This window comes from Clytia hemisphaerica, unplaced genomic scaffold (genome assembly GCF_902728285.1).
Source record: "Clytia hemisphaerica strain Z4C2 unplaced genomic scaffold, Clytia hemisphaerica genome assembly, whole genome shotgun sequence".
NCBI classification, from domain to species: Eukaryota; Metazoa; Cnidaria; class Hydrozoa; order Leptothecata; family Clytiidae; genus Clytia; species Clytia hemisphaerica.
The window spans coordinates 31,550-52,883 of record NW_027104493.1 but is presented as its reverse complement, the minus strand read 5'-3'; the positions used below and the strand labels follow the sequence as shown (position 1 = coordinate 52,883).

At 35.7% G+C, this 21,334-nt stretch overlaps 2 protein-coding genes across 4 annotated transcripts in view; both read right to left on the bottom strand.

Annotated features, from left to right (window-relative positions):
- LOC136821603 (voltage-dependent T-type calcium channel subunit alpha-1H-like) overlaps positions 1 to 18,945 on the bottom strand; it is a 97,576-nt gene extending 78,631 nt beyond the window's left edge. For 2 of the 3 annotated variants that reach the window (XM_067077821.1, XM_067077822.1), the window contains exons 1-2: positions 18,931 to 18,945; positions 77 to 154 (exon numbers count right to left, since the gene is read on the bottom strand). The gene's annotated coding sequence lies outside the window, so the exon portion shown is untranslated. Of the gene's footprint in view, positions 1 to 76; positions 155 to 18,930 lie in introns of those variants that run through there. The other variant, XM_067077823.1, reaches the window with a different exon arrangement.
- Positions 18,946 to 19,606: 661 nt separating this feature from the next.
- The window catches only part of LOC136821601 (enoyl-CoA hydratase, mitochondrial-like), a gene marked incomplete in the record, with an annotated part of 12,612 nt that continues 10,884 nt past the window's right edge, over positions 19,607 to 21,334 (bottom strand). The window contains 2 exon segments of the mRNA XM_067077819.1: positions 19,607 to 19,810; positions 20,347 to 20,414. Coding sequence (XP_066933920.1) covers positions 19,745 to 19,810; positions 20,347 to 20,414 — 134 coding nt within the window.

The following is a 21,334-nucleotide window of genomic DNA, read 5'->3' as shown; positions in this document are numbered from 1 at the left end:
GATGGTTTTAGATGAACCATGACTTCGTGTACAAATAGCACCAATAATAATCTCCATAGCATTGTAAGATACATACGATTAGGAGGTTTTTGATTGATTTGTCCAAGATTTCCTTTGTTGATCCCCACGCCCATTCGATGAGTATTTTCACCATCTATTGTAGAAAATAAAAATATACATTAAAATTTTGAAGTGCACTTCTTTGTAAGCCTGAAAACCTGGCGGAGAAAAACTTGTTTGATGAATAATCTTTTCGATTTTTATGATGTTGTGATGATTTTTATGAGCGTCATTTTAGAAGAAAGATTTTGGGAAGGGTATTATTGCCTTTCGAAAATGGAATGGCAAGGGCCCGTTGTAAATAGTTTATTACTCCAAAAAATAAATATCTGTCCAAGAAAATGGTGAGAATTTTCTTCTGAGACCATGCCAGTTGCATGGTGGGTCCAAGTATAAGTCCGAAGAGCTAAAAATCTTCTTCAGCTCGGTCTGCGTGGATTTCACACAAATGCCAAAGATTGAAAGTAAAATTATCTCCAAAATTTCAAAAATGTACCAATCAATAAAATCGCTAGATTCAATCCGTCATCAAAAATACGTACTTCACTTTTTCTAGCCCTTCGGGCCTATATTTACTTCATTGGTGGGTCAACCAAATTTGGAAAAGTTGGGAGACAAATTTCGAAATTTAGGATTTTGGTGAAATGGATTGTTAACAATTACACGAGCGAAGAGAGTACAAAAGTGTTCCGGTATTTTTGCTTTTTATAGCTTAAAAATATTAATTATAAGGTGTAAAAAAGCAAAAAGGGCGCAAAATGTGCGCCCCTTAACTTTGAGCACCTTCAAAACAACGGCCGCAGGGGACCCCATGCCAGCACGCTTCTGTCCGAGATGCTATAATTCTAAAAGGAAATTGGACAAGTAAAAAAATGAAAAAGTTGCGGTTTGCTATTATATATCAGTTGGAAATTTGTTCGATCTTTAACAGGTGGTGTATTACTTCACGGACGCAAACTTCAAAGCAGGGGAAATTGCACCGATAACTTAACAAACGAAACATTGGTTAGCGGTTGTGGTACTTTTTTCATTTTTGCTTTTAAAAAGGAAATTTTTTGTCGCCAGTAAAATTGACCTAATCTTAACCAAGAGAGCGGCGATCCTCCCTTCCGCTAACCTCAAAGTAACCGAACTTAAAAGTGGTGAATTGCAGAACTTGGCCCGAGAATTTGGTTACGAAAAAAGTCACGGCAATTACGGTATACTACAGCAATGAAACATTGTGAATATTGATTAATTAAGGGCATTTTCCGGAAAGAAATTGTCTAGAGGAAGTATAATTCGTGGTACAAAATTTGCCCGAAAGTATTTGTCACTAAACGGGTGGTGAAACTCCCTTCCGAAACGCTGACTTAAAAGCAAAGATAATTCTAATTATTTGGAATCGAAAGATTGCGGAACTTCTTGTGAGATTTGGCTCCCCAGCTGGCACACAACGTTGTTTCAACGTTCATCTAACGTTATATGGACGTTGTGAACGTTAGATAAACGTCGAAAAAACGTTGTGTGCAGAAAAAGAACACGGTAACTATTGGTCGGTTTTTCAAAGTCTTTTTTGTGGTTTTTAAGTCCAATATCATGATAAAGAAACTATTGGCTCCAAGCGAAGACGGGAGTGCCCGCTTATGACGTCATACATAGAGCTCAGCGCGATTAAGTCTTTTTTTGGTTTGTTTCTTTTCCTGCACTTTGGTGAGTTATAAAAAAAAAAGCCTTCATTTAAAAGGAACTTTACGTTATATAACCTGGATTTTAATTGACTTAACTAGAAGTTTTTATATTGATTATGCGGTGGTGCCCTTTCAGCAACAAGAATCGTTATACATTCAACTCTCTCTCTATTTCGAAATTCTGTAATTCGAACTTCTGTAATTCGAACTAAAACATTGGTCTCCCTCAGCTGGAAGGTAGAGTTATAATTATCTCTGCAATTCGAATCTTTCCCTAATTCAAAGAGATTTCTTGGATCCTGAAGATCAAAAGTCAACTGTATATACATTTTCCTGGTAGTAGCATGAAATCCGAAAATCGTTTATACACCCCTAAATGAGAGTAAATTTTGCGGACTAAATTTTCCTATTTTAATGATTTATTTTAAGTGTAAGCAGTACTGACTGACGTTTGCAACGACTGAGACCGTCTAGTTAAATAAAGTGCTTTTTGTAGTGAGACATTTTTCGAAATCTAGCCTTAAGAGGCCACAAGGCTATAAAGGGAATAATTTAGTAGGCGGGAAAAATTTGTGAACGGTGGTTAGCCCAGCGCAAAATAAGCAGTGGTGGAGCTGTTTAGGGTTCGTTCCAAGCTTTACCAGCCACTACTTTTTCCTGGAAACTGCTGACGGTGGCAGCAGATATATATTTTTCCCGTGTTTACTAGCCCTCTAACGGACGATAACATCGTCCATAAGACCTCCAACCCCCGGGGGGGGGGTACTTAGGCAAAAATAGGTGCTGGGTATGTGCGGACGGTAAGGGTCGGGTTTTTCACCTTTCAAAGTCTCTCTAAGGGTTACAAAAATCAGGAAATTTCAAAGTAGTCTCTCTAAGGGTGGGAAAAATCACGAATTTTAGAAAAAAATTTTGATTTTGAGAGAAAAAATTACAAAAAAGTCTCACTAAGGGTAGGAAATTTTTGAAAATCAGAGAAAATTTTTCGAAAAAGTCTCTAAGGGTCACTTTTTCACTAAAATTTGGTCTCTCTAAGGGTCGGTTTTCGGAGGTCCCGTCCGCACATACCCCTCATTCACCAACCCTAGTACCCCCCCCGGGCTCCAACCATTTTCCAGATGATAGTGGATGGACTTTATACTCTTAATCAACAGTTTATGCGAAAAAAAACACACAGGCTGTGCAACTTACGTTGAAATGAGTGGCTTCAAATCGCCGTGGACCTTCACTAGATGACTCTTGGAAAGCTAAGTTGGCAATGTTTGGACCCTTGTCGAAATCCCGACAAATATAATTTCTTCTCTGTTAAGTTAACGTTTTTTTTTACAAAAGGGCCTTTTTTACTTAGGGAGTTTAATTGGATCTTATGATTTTTGCAACTCTAGATGGGTTTTAAAAGTCCAATTAGGAGCATTAAGAGCGGCGCATACCCTTAACTCGGGGGGGGGTACTAACGTTGGCAGATGAGGGATATGTACGGACGGGATCTCCGAAAACCGACCCTTAGAGAGACTGATTTTTAAGGAAAAGGTGGCCCTAGAGAGACAAAATTGCTAAAAAAGTGACCCTTAGATTTTCAAAAAAAATTCTCCAATACTTTCCGAAAAATGTTCTTACCTTCTTGACTTTCACTCTTCTTTGAATCGAGTTTGTGAAAGAAAAACCGACCCTTACAGAGACTAATTAAAGGATTTCCGATTTTGCAGCCCTTAGAGAGACTTTGGGAATTGAAAAAAACGACCCTTACTTTCCGCACATACCCAGCACCCTTTTTTGCCTAAGTACCCTCCCCCCTCCCGGAACCCTTAGCTAAATTTCCCTCCCGTCCCCAGCCCGGACATAGGAGAATAATCTCTAGAATTTTTATTGGACCTGTTCCCATTTTTCATGACGAAATTTTGTCTTCAAAAACAACAAATTGTTTGTTTATTGAGATAAATACTCCGTTACTCTCTAAACACGGTATCAGGAATAATGAGCAACTCTTTTTGGCATTCACGAAATTATCGCGTGGTTTAATGATAATTAAATCATAAGTAATCATGGGTAGAAAGAGACAGTTAAGTGTATTTAAATTGCCACCAAATTAAATACTTGACGTCAAAAAGATTGACGTGTGTACTTTAACGAAACTTGTCTCTGGAGGCGTACTCAATATGTCATCATGATTTTAAATTTTAGTGTCTGTTTTTAAATGTATGAATATGTCTTTAAAACAGACGCAATCATAAACCGAAAACCCGTCTATCGCTTCACTGCGGAAATCTCCAAGTGTCGAATTCCTTGTTCAGCAGTATTATTTTCCTTGTCTGTTTGAAGATAGGAATCAGAGACAAAATATCCAAATGTGGACGCGCTTTACAGATTTGTGCTTCCAATATTCGGCTCAGTTCATAGATAGCCGAGAAATCTGGTTGTGAACCTTGTGGAAACAATCGAAAGAACAATAGTCTTAGATTGATGTGCGTATCCGAACATTCCACATAAAATGAAATTTATCTACATAAGGTCCGGTCACCGTTGTCGGGCGACGAACAAAATTTTACTCTTTTTACATCCTCAAAACATTCTAAAACGTTATTTAATTAGGGAGGAAAACAATTTTTAACATTTGATTTGGTCTGCTTAAAGTTGACTCTACTAAAGTTGTTTCAATGTACATAAAGTATGGTCTGCAAAAAAGTGAGGAGGCCATGGCCCCCGCTGGCCAACAGGGCCTATGATTCATCAGAAGACATCGCCATTGACTTCCAAGCCCGAAGGGTTAGGTCGGTGTTTTTTACACTTTTGGCAAAAACGTGACATTAAATTTTCTAAAAAACGGTTTTTCTTGAATAAAATGAATTTGAACGAGCATTTTGGGATGAAATCTTCCAAAAAGGTGTAACACACGAGCTTTTGGTTTTGGTCCCAGGAGCGAAGAAGGATCCAATGTTCCAAAATATTAGATTTTAAGAATTTTGGAATTATGAGAGTTAAGTGGCTCTTGGATTAATTCTGATGGTCTGAACTTGTTACATGATCTCTATATTTTATGAAACAATGATGAAGAGCACTTTTGGATCCGAAATTCCATCCGAAAAACATCTCTGAACTTGAACAATTATAAAAGATGCATTTCATCGTTAAAATGGACTGATCACAATCTAAAATTAATCAAAAGTCACTTCCACTTAACTTTAAAACATTCTTAGATACCAAAAAGTGCGGTTTCGCGAGCGTTTTTGGGATTAAAAATTTTATTTTAAAGTGGTGAACCTACCCCAACCCCAACTTGTCGCAAAATGGAATTATTACCTTAAGGGAACTTATTTTGGCGGGAACTATTTTTGGCGATCGACGAAAATCTTAAAAAAAATTAATTTTGGCGGGAACTTATTTTGGCGAATAGTGATTTTGTTTAATTTTGGCGGGAACTAATTTTGGCGAATGACAGCGTAAATCTGTTCTATTTTGCCTTATTTTGAGCAATTTTGATGAATTTCAGGGGTAATTTAGGGAATGAAACAAAAAATTTAATTTTGGCGGGAACTTATTTTGGCGAGTGAGCAAAATATTTAATTTTGGCGGGAACTAATTTTGGCGAATTTTGTCTAAATTCGCCAAATTCGCCAAAATTAGTTCCCGCCAAAATAAGTTCCCTTAAGGTAATCCTTCGGGGCTCTATCTGAGCTTATTTTAGGTCATTATCGTAACGACATATCATGCATAACGTAAAAAATCAGTTTAGAGCCTTGTAGGATATTTCATTCCAGACTAAGACGCTCATTTCGGATAAGGCAAAGTATGTTACTTTCAATGAAGGATTTGATAATCCTTAGATGCTCTATTCTAGTGGAATATCTTATTTTCGTGTTCTTAAGAGCCTAAACCTTCCAAATAGTTAAATTTGAACTACTTAATATCAAATAAACATAATACTACAATCCTCAGTTTAAAAAGGCTTGAACTCAAAGAAAAATTAGGAATAAGAGATCCCAAACTGCTCCTTCCTAGCTGGAAATTTTTTATTTAGGAATAGAAAATACATAAATGCTCCATCCTGCCAAATTTCAGTTCTAAAGCCCCATTAGATCAAAAGTTATTGATCATGGAATCCATAATCCATTTTCATTATGGAATCGTTTAATCCTAACGTGCTCCTAACTTTAAGAGGTTATAAGTACTGGTTTAGTTTCTCTAGAAGGCTCGGGAAAAATGGAATGGAATCTTCAATCCTTTGCCGATCCCCTGATATCATATTAAGAAAAGGTGCATTTTGTATTTATTTTAAAACCTGTTTAAAGAAACTTCACGTTTTTGCCAAAAGTGTAAAAAACACCGACTTAGACTATAAACTCCTGGATGGGAAATGAAGCCACTTATTTCCCATTCAGAACGTCTACGCGTGGTTTTTGCACAAACGCTGGATTAAAAATAAAATCTATCTAGATGTCAAAATATGCAGTCCTCAAAAACAAAAGAACCCCTAGATACAATCCGTCGTCATGATTGCGGCTCGTTCTGGATGGGAAATAAGTGGCTTCACTTTTTCTTGCCTAGGAAAAGTGAGAGATTCTACTCTAGTCTTTCGGGCTTTAAATTCAATGGACCTCGTCCATGAAATTCCAATATCTATGAAGAACCTGACGATCGTGAAACAGCCTGTAGAGTGTTTTCATTTTTGAAGAAAAATAAATGTTGATGTTTGGCTCTGCAAACGTAGTGAGCACTCTTCATGACAAGGTTCATTTAATAAATTGATATCGATATAACCTATTTTTATTTGTCTACTGAAGGCAACCACAAAAACCAAATGGAACATTTCAGTGATAAAAAGACAAAGAATTGCAAATCTAAGCCCCACGAAATTTCATTATAAGATGGAAATATCCCCGGGGGGGGTACTAGGATTGCGAGCTGACGGGGGGTGCCGCCCGACTTTCGAACTTTGGACCCTTACCGGGACTAAAAAGGAGAAAACAAAGGAAAATTTTGGGAATTTTACGACCCTTAGCGGGACTAATTTGACCAATTTTGACCAAATTTCGATCTTTCAGGGGGTAAAAAGTTGAAATTTTCCTTTTTTTCCGACCCTTACTGGGACTGAAATTTGATTTTCTGATTTTTCCGACCCTTAGCGGGACTTTGGAAGTCCAAAAAAGGTACCCTTAAGGGCGGCACATACCGTACCCTCCATTTGCCTAAGTACCCCCCCCCGGGGAAATATCAAACATCTAGTACTTGAATGCGACAAAATACTAATTAAAAAAAGAAAGAAAAATATTGCATCCCCTGATGCAAGCGAATACGCATGTTTATTTATAACACAACAAACTATATAAGAACATAAGACTTCAATGGCCAAAATGTTAAGAACAAGTTAAAAACATTTAAAGGCTTTCCAGAATCTAAAACACCCGATTTCTTAAGAAAATGGCCAAAAATACACATAACATGGGGTGGAAATAAGAACAAGTTGAGAATATATTTAAGCTCAAAATGTCAAAAAGTACATCAGAAGGTTTTAAAAATGTTGGACGTTCTTATAAAAAAACAAACGTATAAGCAATATAATTTTTCTTGGATAATTGACGACACTTGTTTATTGAGGAATGTTTATTTTTATCTTTTTGGCATGCTTTTTGGTGAGTGTGTTGAGAATTACTTCCGCGAACATTTTGAGGTTTTCTATTCACATTATAATGCGTGTCTATTGTGACTTCGCTTTTAATTGTGTACCAAAAAAACATCCGGGAAGCAGTGCAGTACTGTGGACAATTTCATTGACTTCCGTACCTACCTATAACAATCCAAGAGTTCCCTTAAACAATCAAAAGCACCAAAATCGCAAAAAGTCGCTTTACCGCACCAATATCCGAGTTTTTGCGTTTTTGGCGCGGGGGACTTGTGTGGATTGCTATAGATAAGTACGGTTGGACATGAACAAGAATCAGAATATTATCAGATCGAAAAGTTCTCGGTCGTTTTTAAATAAGAGTGATATCGTTTGTTTACTCGACATGGCCCCACAAGAATGTGGAGCAAGATTGGTCAGAAAAAATAATTTTTAGTTTATTCAGCACGAATTCGAACACAATATAACAATAGGAAACACAGGTCTGATGTAAAACATGTGTTTGATATGAAACGGGAACACTTATGCAAAACTAAAAACTTTAAAGTAAAAAAAACCTTCCTGTAACACCGGCGAGAAAACAAGTGAGTCGTAAAGCCTACCAAATTTGTTCCAGGGTGGGCCTCCTCACTTCAAATGGCCCACCGGGGTCCAGGAAGTCTACCCGACACTTTTTCAACTAGACTATGCTATAGTCTAAGACGAAAAATAAAGAATAACCTCAAACACGCAAATTAGCAGTCGGGCGAAAATTTTGTCCGCGCGGGCGAAAAATAGTCGGAGGGGGCTCAATGTACAGACGCGCAATATATTACGTTTTATAATATACAACTATGTTGTATCATAATATCATAATAATATATTACACGGACGATAGCATCGTCTATTTTTCAACAAATTTATTGTTGAACACTTTTTAAAAGCCAGGGGAGGGGAGATTGTACTGAAAACTTAAGGCATCCCGTTTTGTTTGCTGGTTCTAGGATTATTTCAGTCATATACTTTGGTTTCAAGGTAAAGTTCGAGAGTACGCAATCTTTTCCTCGAGTTTTGACCACAGCGAAAACTCGTCAAATAACATTCGAATGAAAACGTTCATAATTTTCGCTCTGAGATGAAGTTTGGGTAAGAACCTAATTCTACAGGATTATAAAGCTTTAACTGGGGGACAAGGATTTGCCCTCCGGAAATATGCTCCTCTAATGGATTCAGTATAAATACAAAGACTTTTCTAGTTCATACACCCCCTTCTCACAGACCCACTGAGATCCCTTCCAACTTGAAAAAAATATGTCTTTCCCGGTGGAAAATTATCCTTCCATTTTTGTCCCCACTGAAAATAATCAAATAAACCAATCCTCACTGCAAAATATTATTTTCCCCATCCCCACTGAATTTTCTGACTTAAAAACACAAGAATTGAAATCCCCAGCCATAAAAAATATGGGAATATAAATTCCCATCGAATTTCAGTCCGTTATTTTCATCCCCAGTGGCTGAAAAAATCCTACCGGGTCTGTAAAGAAGGGGGTGTGTTCATGGAAATTTTGAAAAGACGAGAAGTTACCTCACCGGATATAGAGTAGTAGTATATTTTGTTTTGAAAACCCGATTTTTTTGGTAGTAAAAATAAAGTGTTTTAGGTATTTCATTATCTCTCTCTCGAGCTTGCAATATATCGCTCTTTCTTCCTGTTTTACCTAAGAGTAGTTCCTTTAGTTTTTAAAAATATATAAGATACGTGCTTGTGAAGCATGCTTACGTGCAACAAGATTCGAATTGTACTTTTTTTCAAATTCTGTGTACTTTGCAGGAAAAACAAACTTATATGAAACTAACTGGCCGAACTAAACGTCAGAAAAAAACTCGAAGAATAACCGAAAAAATACTCTTTCCGGGACATTTCTCGAGCTTGCGACCAGAAAATATTTTTTTCTTTTGGGCTCCGTTACATTTTGGGAATAATTATATGGTTGATTACATTTAGCTTAGATTTGTAAAGGACGAGCGGGGCAATAAATCCGTAATAGCACCGCTTTTTTGTAATCGCCGCGATGTAAACAAAAATTTCTATTGGTTGAAAGAAAAGTATCGTATGATATTTTGATTGGTTAACAAAATATCGTACGAAATTTTTAAGCCAATCAAAATAAGAGTGTCAGTCGAATGTTTTTTTATACAGTTGACGCTCTCTTATTCGACGTTCTATTATTCGATACGCTCCATTATTCGATATTGTTGACCGGTTACTTTTTCGAAGCGGGCTACACGACTTTTTGCGCAATGCAATTGGTTCTTTTCGCAAGACGACGGGCCTACATTGTCCAGAGTTGCCCGTCGTCAGGAAAATTCATTGTGACGTCACTTTTTCAAAGGAAAAGGAATAATGCGTTGACATCATTTTTCTCATTTTTTATCTCTTTTCGCTTGTTTTTTTCGCTTTATTTCCCTATTTTTCCTCACTAACCGGTCATTATTGTATTAATATTGATAGTCACCGTCATAAAGAAACACTCATAAACGACGCTCTACTATTCGATACACTCCTTTATTCGATGGGAACTCGATTCCCCTTTGAAAATCGAATAAGAGAGCGTCAACTGTAGTTTTGAATGTTTTTATAAGTTTCGAAAAGAATAGCGATTGAGTGTTCTTCATTTCTTTTTTGACCATATAATTAACGCGGAATAACATGGTATTCTCGGGTGATTTTGGATCGTTTGGATCGTTTCATTGAAAACACTTCAAAATAGCCCTCACTACGTTCGGGCTATTTTGAAATGTTTTCAATGAACCTCGGGCTTATTAATTCCAAATCACCCTCTAAACCATGTTATTACTAGTACTAACTATTTCGCTAAACTGTTCAAAAAATCATGAAATCATGGTTTGGTTAAAGATACACCATCTAAAGCAAAAAATTTAAAAAAATGTTTTTTCTTCCCCGAAAAGAAGGTCTTCAAATTTGAAATACTCTTCTTCGCAAATGTCCGCATTTGCTTTTTCGGCAATCTTTTTCATTGCGATTTTTAAATTTTCAGATTCAGGAATAATTGGCCAAACAGGAAATGTATAAAGTGCCATAGTTTTGTTCGTAACATCAGGCAGAAATCTATATTTTGTACACGGCAAATATTAGAAATTCACTATGGTCAGCGCGCTTAATACGACGGTTATCTGAGATCAGATTGTGATCGGTCTCTGCCCACCTCGCTGAAGTTCTAAACGAATTGGTGAAAACATAACAATCTGACGAATAAGCTATCTCAAATTTGTGAGAACCGCGCTCGTCTAAAAGGACTGGGAATGACAACAAAGTTGCGTGATTGTGCTTTGAAAATAGGGCGCCATCAGGAAAATTTAATTTTTGACTTTCCGGCGCACAACAAGATTCTTGTTGTAGAATTTCCCGAAAAATACGGTATGTTCTAAATCGCTTATGTTATTTCTTCTTCGGCTTCAGAAGGCAAGCTTAGATACAAAAAGTCGCTAATTTCCGAAAAGTACACGCTTTTTTTAAGAACAAACTATTTAAGAACATTTTAAGGCTTTGAGGACTCTAAAACACCCGATTTCTTAGAAAATAGACAAAATACTCACAAAATGCAGACAAAATGTTGAAAATAAGAACATGTTAAGAACATTTTAGGTTTAAAACTGAAAAAGTTAAAGAATATACGAAGTAAGGCTTCGAAAATTATGGGTATTCTTATATAAAAAACGTGTAGAGTTGAGATGTTTTTCAGTATGTATTACTCCCACACAGATGGCTCGTTCATCAATCCATCATAACTGTAAAACAATATCTATATAACTTTGGGTGTGTAGCTCTCATATTAGAAAATCAACAACCACCCGCCCACGCTGCAGGCGTTGACACCACAGTCCATCATAAAAAGGATGTAATGATTATCTTTTTAATTACATCATGTAAACATGATATACAAGTTGTCTCGAAATAAACACACGTTCTTCAGTGATACAGTCGAACCTCTATAACTCGAACCTCTATAACTCGAATGTCCCCATAATTGGAAAGACTTTTCTGGTCCCTTGAGAGAAATGGGATATTTTTCCTCTCTCGATATCTCGACCGATTACTGGTCACCATTACCAGAAACTAACCTGGTAATAAAATCTAGAAATGTTCCGACCGGAACATAGTCCAATTTTCGTAAAAAAGCATTGTGTTAAATGAAAGTAGTAGACATTTTCTGATAGTTGTTTATAATAAAAACAGAAGAGCGTGATTAATGAAGCAGTAATTATAATGTAATTAATTGAAAACTCTCAACAATCATCATAGCCTCACGAATAGTTTCTTGTTGTGGTCGAATGTTATATTATACGTCATTACAGACAATAAAGATACAATCTCACTACATCACTTCACTCTGAACCATTGAGTTGAAAGCCCGAAGGGCTAGAGTAGAATCTCTAACCTTTCCCAGGCAAGAAAAAGTGAAGTCAGTTATTTCCCATCCAGAACGCGCCGCAATCATGACGACGGATTGTATCTAGTGGTTCCTTTATTTTTGGAAATTTTTTAAAATCTATCGATAGATTTTACTTTCAATTCAGCGCTTGTATAAAAACCAGGCGCGGCCGTTCTGGATGGGAAATAAGTGGCTTTATTTCCCATCCATGAGTCTCGAGTCTAGCTATTCGGGCTTGGAAGTCAATTCTCTGAACCATTGAGTTTGAAGACCCGAAGGGGCTACTGTAGAGAGGAATCCTCAACCTCTCCCAAGCAAGAAAAATCAAGCTTTGAAATTAGCAACACATTTCGGATGACGGGTGGTGGTCTAACACTTTCTTTCTTATCACATTTTTTTTTAATTTTGGCCATAAATGTTCCGATGCAGTATTAGTACAAAAACCATGTAGGTCATGCATGTCTTCAGATTCTACATAGAAGTTTTGACTCTAGCCTTCGGCGATACCTTACTGGTCATTTCAATACATATTTTTTAAGCAACCAGGCTGCTAAGGCTCGGCCGCTGAAATCTGCCAAATATTTTTCATAATATCGTAAAGGAGCAAGTTCATTATGAAACAAGACAGCCTTTGATGCAATAAACATAAATGTGGTTAGAGAAGATTTCTCGGAAAGTTTTTGAGCGAAATAAATCCAGTCCTAAGCTCAAATTGGGGTCGCTTATATTGCAACTTGATTTGTCAGGGAAAACAAAATGTTTGGTTTTTAAAAGAGCTATAATTTGTACTAGAGAATTTCAAACATACGATATCTCAAGAAAGGTCTGTGAAAAGAGCACCAGGATACGAGCTAACTGGCAAACTACGTTGTTTCAACGTTTATCTAATGTTCATAACGTCCATATAACGTTAGATGAACGTTGAAATAACGTTGTGTGCCAACTGGGAACGATTTAAGATTAATGTCCGCCAATTTTCCCTAAGGCCAGTCTGTACAAAGACAGCCAGGATTTATGATCTCTTGACTAGAGATGAGTGAAGTGGTTTACAGTCGATTTCATAAACGAGACCACAAAACCAATGTTTAGTAATTATGGACAAAACCATAATGGCATTGAATGAAATTCCTTAATCTGACCAATTAAAACAATTCTTTCGTTTCGAGAGGCCTTCGAAATACAGTGTATAATTGTAGTCGTTTGCATAAAATTTTGGGCAAAATATTCCATTAACCAAATAATTGTTTTTCAACTAGTCTTCAAATGTTATAACGAGGGTGCAACTCTAAAGGAGGGCTTAACAATCAACAATAGTCTGATATCTTAAAATAAACACCCACGCTTAAAGAAAGCCGCCCTTATTAAAAGCACTTTCGACTTTAATCGAAACATGACTTCATTTTAAGTGGAGACTTAATATGTTTTTTAACAAACGAAAAAGAAACCAAACCTAAACTCGATATAACTCCAACTTCCACCGGAATAAATGACTCATACAAAAACAGGACAAAAACATCTCACAGAATAATATCAACAAGCTTTTTGTCTTCTTCTATTGTTTTACGCAATGACACACCCGATAGAAATTAGGGGTCCGTTTTCCAATATAAGGCATCGGAGCATGACCCATTTCAAGCAATAAGCATTGGACAATAAAGGAGAATACATCCTATAGAAGGATTATCAGCTAAGTATTTAAAAAAGGGGTCATTTATATATTTTTATAACATATTTTGATATTCATCTAACACTATGTGTCGCACAGGGGAATATTTTTGTCATCGCGTTATCAAGAGCTTCATTCTCTACACTGTAAGTATCTCAACCTTTTTATGTTTCTTCTAACCCCTAGTTTTGGAGGATTCCTGCATTTTTTTCTTATAAAAGGCTAACGCTACTCAGGCCCAGTGGAGGCGGGGAGACTGGGGAGACTCTAGCCTTCCCACTCTTGCACAAACGAGATGTTTTTCTCAAATTCCTAGTGAATCTTATCTCATTTCGAGCCTTCAGCCTCCCCCACTCGTACAGTTGTTCCGCCGGGCCTGTACTGTATCAACCTTAGCCATGCATTTCTAATCACCATGAAAGTTTGAATGCTTCGCTTGGGTTTACAAAATGCGGCATGAATATGCTCACCTGGAAGTACATGAAATCGTTGTCTTTTTTACAGTTTTAAATACCCATTGGAGACAAAAAAATAAGACCTACCCCATATTTTCAAAAGATATTTCCCCAGGCGGTTTTTCTAGGTCTTTGAGACAAGGATATCATCAAAATGTGACTGAAATTTCTCCAGTCTAGATCATTTAGTCGTCTAGGGTTGAAAATTTTGAATCAAATTTGGGGACTGGGGACATTGGTTGGCCCTTGACCAGTTTGAAAATAACTATGTTCAAAGTTATGGCAAAGCTAAATTTCGGACCTTGGTCACACCGAATTAGGTTATCTTTGGTTAAAATATCTTTTTATTATTATTCTTTCACTTCATGATTCGAGCTTACAACGGTGGTTTATGATTTTTTTTATTAGAACCCAGTTAATAAGAACATTCAGGCTGAAATTCGTCGAAAAATTAAGAACATCGTAAGAACATGCTCAGCCTCAGTTTAGAAAAAAATGACAAGAAACTGCAATTTTTTCCTCTTTTCAAGCAGTTTTAACCGAAATTAGGGATGGATTTTCTAAAATCGAGAGTCAAATATTGTCTAAAATTTACCAATTTTAAGTGCTCTTTATTTTGCATGATATAGTCGATTTAGAGTAGTCTGAAAAATTAAGAACGCATTTAAGAACATTTAAAAAAAAAACGTGTAATTAATCGTAATAATTAGTAGTATTACCATTTCTTGGTGGCCTAAAAACACAAAACCAAAACTTTGTCATTGAATGACGTCTGGCAAATATGAAATTATTTTAGGGTACTGATTCCTTTGAGGGTTGATAAAGAAGTTTTGAATGGCATTTGTTCAAATGATGTCCCATTGAGGGTCAATGGAGACTTTTTAAATTCCAATTTGGTTAAATGATAATCCTTTTTTAATTGAGCTATCATAATAAGCAAGGTTTCGAATCGGTAGACTGTAAAAAGATGGGCTGGACACTTTTTCCTAGTTTATTTTTAGTTGAAAATATTTTAAGAGATTAAAACTCTTTATAATGATATTCCCACAGTAATCGATTAATCTAAGAAAAGCAACTAATCAGTATACCTACAAAACGAGTAAATTGGAAAGCTATCGAGTTTTGGGGGACTTTGCTCGATAATTTTAATGTTTCAACACTTCACTTCTCTTTGAAAAATCGACGTAAAACTAAAAACAAAATGATAGCCAGAGCTGTGGAAATTATCATCTCCAAAAAAAGATGTCTATTAAATTTTATTTTTAGAGCTCAGTGAATTCTGATCAGTATAACGGGGAATGAATGTATGAATTTCTTTTTAATCTTACCAACAGATGACGTCAATGGGCGTCATATACCATTTCAAAAGTTTGCAAAAAGAGTACAAAAATAGCCTGAAACAGCTCTCGTTTTCTCATTGACTGAAAAAGAAAAGAAAATTCCTGATGTTGAACCCTTACTGTGATAGTGTGGGAGTATGTAGAGAAATTGGGGTGAATACTGAACAGGTTGACTAGAATCGTTTATCCATCTCCGAATCTCCGAGCAGATTCACATGACACGTATTCACTCTAAAGGCAATAGCTTCGTAAGAGAATCTGCCCAGGTTGGCGCACGGCTTTGATCATTTTCATCCAGATGTGGGATAAATATAAAATGAGCTTTTGAGGGCTGTGATTGGCTAAATCAAAACAATCGCACCAAATTTAAAAGTCAATGACAAACATAAATATTAGAGTCCCAGTCCTAAACTTATAATTTTCACCCATCTAAGTAGACAATCACCAATCGACCGCCTCTATTCTTCCTCGCAAATAGTAAAAACTAACATGAAAGGGAAATCTTGAGGGTCGTCTTCCCCTTCTACCTGACACAAACGTATTTAAAAAGCCTCCAACGGTTATTAGCGAGTTTAAATATTCGAGATAAAGTGAGAGGGACGGTATAAAGTAAAGTTGAAATGTCTCCAAAATCACCGTCCACTTTGCTCGACGACGGACGGTAAAAACACCAAAATACCGTCGTCTGTTTAGGTGAGCAAAGGCGATATAAAGCCATACACCAACTATCGACTTTAATTTGTATCGATTTCACTTACCGTCGCCCTCGATATCCTCCGATACATAAACTCGGTATTGAAACACTGCAGAACGCATATTCGCAATATTGACTTTGCCAATACAATATTGAGATCATGATACAAATCAATCAAAGCTTTTCTTTTCTTTTTCAGATCATTTTCCCTAGTATGATCAAAACCGAAGAGTGCAAAATCATATCACAACAAGCTGTTTGTAATATGGATAGACCCTTAAATAATGAATTATGGGCCGATATACACGTGGTACAAAAGACACATCTTCACAAAGAGATTGAAGTGCCACTAACAAAACTTTGGATGCTCCGCCTAGAGAAGTTGTTAACAGAATGTACAACAGAAAAAGACTCTTTATGTAATATGCAAATCCCTGACAACATTTACACAGTGAAATTTCATATCGAACGAAACTTAGATGGTACTTTAAAAATCCTTGGCATATACATGAAAAATAAAGACCAGATCGTTGGAAAAGACAGACCGGATGATGCTGTTCGTGTTACGTTTCTAGTGAAAGATCAAGCACAGCGATTCCAACGTTCAAGACCTCAAAGTAATTTTCATCGTGTGGAAACAACACCTGATGGTTTGGTGGTCATCGGCGTGATCAGGCCGACCCGAAAATCTGTCACCAAAAATCTTGGGGTCCTCAAAGTCACTTCTAAGCCGTCCTTTAAGAAGAAGTTGATTGGAGTTGGGCATTTGTTTGTTAAAGTTTCAAAGAATCATAAGAAATCTATGGCTGGCTTGATGAAGAAGGTTGTTGATGGATTCGCTTCAGCCAAGAGACTGTTTTAATTGTCTATAGTATCTTTGGTCGGAAAGCTCCCCAAGTTGAGCTTTCACGAGCCTCTATAAAGTTTAAAAAGCAGATTTTTATAGTCCTTGAATAACATCTTATAGAATTTGTATATAAAAAAGATGCCGAAAACTGAGAAACCTTCGTCAGGGGCAGACAAGGATATTAGACTATTCCAGAAGAGAAAGACATCACCCCTCTCCCCCTCCCCGGTATCGAGGAGGGTGTATCAATTCGACCTGGGATATTCTAGATAAAGTGGGAAAGCCTAAGGGGTCAATAATAAGATCTTCTGAAAGTTCGAAGAGGATTTTGAGAAAATGGACAAATATTTAGGGGTTTTGACCTTTCAAAAACAATTTCCTCAAAAATGACTTGATTCTAAGAGGTAAAGTTTTTTCTGATATAATCCATTTTTGAAAAAACTAATCCCTCAATTCTGCATTTTCCATTAGTTTGATAAACCAAAAGCATTATTTCATTATTTTTCTAACAATATTTAAACTAATTTTTTAGGATTTTTTAACAGAACATTAGTAGCTTTAAAAAATATAACTTAATTTTTTCAAACCTATTTATTATCGAATATATTTAATGATGATGTGCTAATTTAACTTAATGACTCTTATTTAAACCTTTTAAACCTTTGTTACCCATATTTTTCCAAAAATAGATAGCTGAAACTAAGCTTTCTTTTTTATAAGAACATCCAAAATTTTTGAAGCCTTCGGATGAGCTTTATTTTATTTTTTTGAGTCTTATAAAATGTTCTTAACATGTTCTTATTTTCACCATTTTTCGAGCATGTTTATCATTTTCCTAAGATATTGGGTGTTTTAGAGTCTGCAAAGCCTTAAAATGTTCTTAACTTGTTCTTAACATTTTGGCCATCAAAGCCTTATGTTCTTGTAGTTTGTTCTTATAAAAAACGTGTAATCTTGTTAACTATGGCAGTCAGTGTGGAGAGGTCTGGATCTTAAAATTAATCTGCAGTTATGGTTCTTCATAATGGTTACAAAGTTTTCCTGACAAATTGTGAATTTTTTGGTGCATTCTTTGTAAGAATGTTTTTTTTCACTTTCATCATGAACATTCTTACCTAAATTTAACAGGTAATACATACATCAAGCAAAAATGAGCCATAAGTATATTCTTATAAAAAAACGACTACACGCTTTTTTTATAAGAAAATCCAAAGTTTTTGAAGCCTTTGGATGTTCATAACTTTTTGAGATTTAAGCGTAAAATTTTCTTAACATGTTCTTATTTTTATCTTTTGACGAGTATTTTTGTCCGTTTTCCTTTCCTAAGATATTGGGTGTTTTAGAATTCCCAAAGCCTTAAAATGTTCTTAACTTGTTCTCAACATTTTGGCCATCGAAGCCCTATGTTCTTATATAGTTTGTTCTTATAAAAAAACGTGGACTGAATCTTCCCAAGAGTTGTTTTAAATTGAATTTATTTTCATTTACTGTTTTCAAGGTTCCATGGAAAAACTCTGCCGAAGGAGACTTTTAGTATTAAGAATATTTAGAATTAGAGTATTTTACACAAGGCCTTCCTTTCTGTTCAATGAAATTACTAAATAGTTGAACATGCTAAATTTCAGTAGCTTCAAAATCGAAATCAAAATTTTGGAAAAATGAAAAAAAAAACCCATGATATTAACCCATAGAACAAGTGTGCCAATTTTCAGTCAAATCCGATCATTTCAAAGTTTAAAGGCTGCCGCAGATTTTTGCAGACTCACAGACAGACATTCTCTAATTCTAGTTCAACTGAAGTTTAAAATAAAGTACCTTATCGGCCAAAACTTAATCGGCCTTAAGTGACTAAATTTTGGCTTGGTGACTAAAATTAGGGCTGACTAAAGATTTCGGCCGACTAAAATTTGGGCCAAATTTAAAGTTTATAATATTAAGCTTTCCTTAACCAACTTTTTTGAATACCACATCATTACGTCCGCTACAATTCATTATTTCGTCCGCTATTACTCATTATTATGTTAGTCGGCCCTTAGTGACTAAATTTTGACGAAGTGACTAAAATTAGGGCCTGCTAATAATAAAGGCCGACTAAAATTATGGCCGATAAGGTAGTAGAAATCGAATTTAAGAACTAGAACGTACCTTTTTGAAAATGATTTGTATTCTTTAACTTGTTGTTTGCTCTCAATAGATCGATTTCGTTTGGCTATTCAACATTTGCATCCAATCTATGGTGTGAAAAAAATAGATAATTTTAATACTGTACACTCGTTAGTCATATTTTGATGACGTCAGCAGTTTTCTATAGGAATATTATCAAAAAGTGACAAAAATATAACATAACTTGAAATGCCTTAAATTCTTTTTTTTAAACTCATTCTCAAGTTTTAGGGCACTACATTACTGCAAAAATGTTAAATTTATTTTTTTCGTATATGGCACCCCATTATGAAGTTATGACGTCATCTGAAATTTCCACCTATCTTCAAAACTTCCTTATACGGTTGGAAATATATATTCAAGCCCCCTTAAAAACTCAGTCACTTTTTTAAAGTGCAGACGTCGTCGTTATTTGTAGCAAACCCGGTAAATTTCCTGAAATTTATAAACTATATATAGCAAAAAGTCTAAACCTCTCAAGAAATAATTGTTGAGGAGTGTCTTGTCCCCCCCCCACCAATCTAGAAAGGGATAATAAGACTCCGAGAATGCTTCAAAATAGTGGTAAATCATAGAAAGTGAAGGTAAAAAAACGACAAAATCTTTGTTTTTTATCATGTAAAAATTATTTAAAAAAACAAAAAAAAACTAAGAATAAAAATATGTTACAATTCATAATTTGTTCTGTATGTAATAATGAAAATTGAAGAGGGAAATTCGAGAGATCTGATTGGTAGCGCGATTTTGAAGCGATATCCCCTCCACCAAGTTGTGCCGCTCCAATATTGTATTGCGTTTATTTATCTTGGAAAACAGCTTTCCGTTTTTCAACGAACGCGGTCATCCCCTCTTTTCGATCTTCCTGTAATGAAAAATAGATAGAACATTGGTATGCACATAAAGCAAGAAACAGCTTTTAAAAACAGTAAGATAAAAATCTTTGGTGGCAATTTAACGCTTATAAATGAGCAAAAAAAAATTTCGAGAAAATGCCAAAAAAGCCGGTTTTTCAGGCATATTTCCGGAAATTTTTTTTTCAAAAATCGGGCTCCATCACATCTTGGGCATCACTATTTTGCAAGTTTGCCAAAAATCAGAAAAAACTAATGAGCCAATCTCGAAAAAAGCTGGTAACAGACGGACGGACGACAAACGAACCAAAAAACTGTTTTAGGCTTGGAATAACACAAAATTGGGGGAAATAAAAGAGATAATTTCCAATAATTAGCGGGACTTTAATTTGGCGGATGACCATAATATTTGTTTTGGAGAGAACTTCACACGACTTCTTCCGAACCGGCAAAATATTCTTTCCACCAAATTTGCTTCCTTTAAGGTAAGATGTTTTTTGAACCAAAATATCGTCCAGTAAAAAAAAGGGAGAGAAAAGTAACTTACGGTAGCGAAGGAAGCATGGAAAAGACGTTTCTCGAAATGGCAAGCATCATCCAACGACATGTTATAACCTGAAAATATGAGGGAAATTATATTTACAGGGTTTTTTGTGGGGACGATGAAGTGAGCAGAAATTTGTTTACTTGTCTTTTTTACCCCGTGAAATTTAAAGTTCGTCGGTAAAAAGTGACCAAAAAGTTTCGGGATTTTAAATCGATGAATCTTTTGAAGCCAACGAACTATTTTGCCGATGAATATTTTTTAGTTTTTGCTGATATTTTTTACCAAATAATTTTGAAAATTTTTTCGTTTGTTTTTGAAAACTTTATCGGTAAGTTTTTAGATTAGATAGACCTTTTCATTAATTATGTTATGAACATCACTTGCGTCGTTTTGAAATTTTATTTATGATTTATTATTATTTATTTATGATTTTTATATACCACTTTCTATTCATAAAAAATATATTTAATGTCTCAAGAAACATAATCATCATCATGGTATTTGTTTGAATACGAGGCAAGTGATGCCTCAAGAAACAAAGTAGACGATGTTATCGTCCGTCACAGTGATAGTAAAGGCGGGAAAAATGGCGGTATGGCGTTATGGCGATATGCGGAAAAAAATCGGCGGGAGAGTTTCGAAGAAACGGACGATAACTCTTTGGCATAAATTTTTTTTTGCGGTTTTGCTTGGACTAACCAGTGAGACTGGTTAGTCGCTCCGTGGTGAAAACCGCCTAAGTTTAAAGGCCGAGCTTGGTTCAAACGATCAAAAACACGCTGGTCTCTTGGAAGAAGACACAAGGACAAGATGCAAGATGGATCTGTGGTTTTTCTGTGAAAATCCAGCTCATTATGGATTTTTTCTTCTTGGTTCATTTGTTTTATTAAAAGACTACAAGATAACTTAGTTTAAGGGAGTACTTATTCCTCAAGTATGCTTCTGTAGAAGCTGTTTTCAACTGAAGTCTACTACATACTGACATACA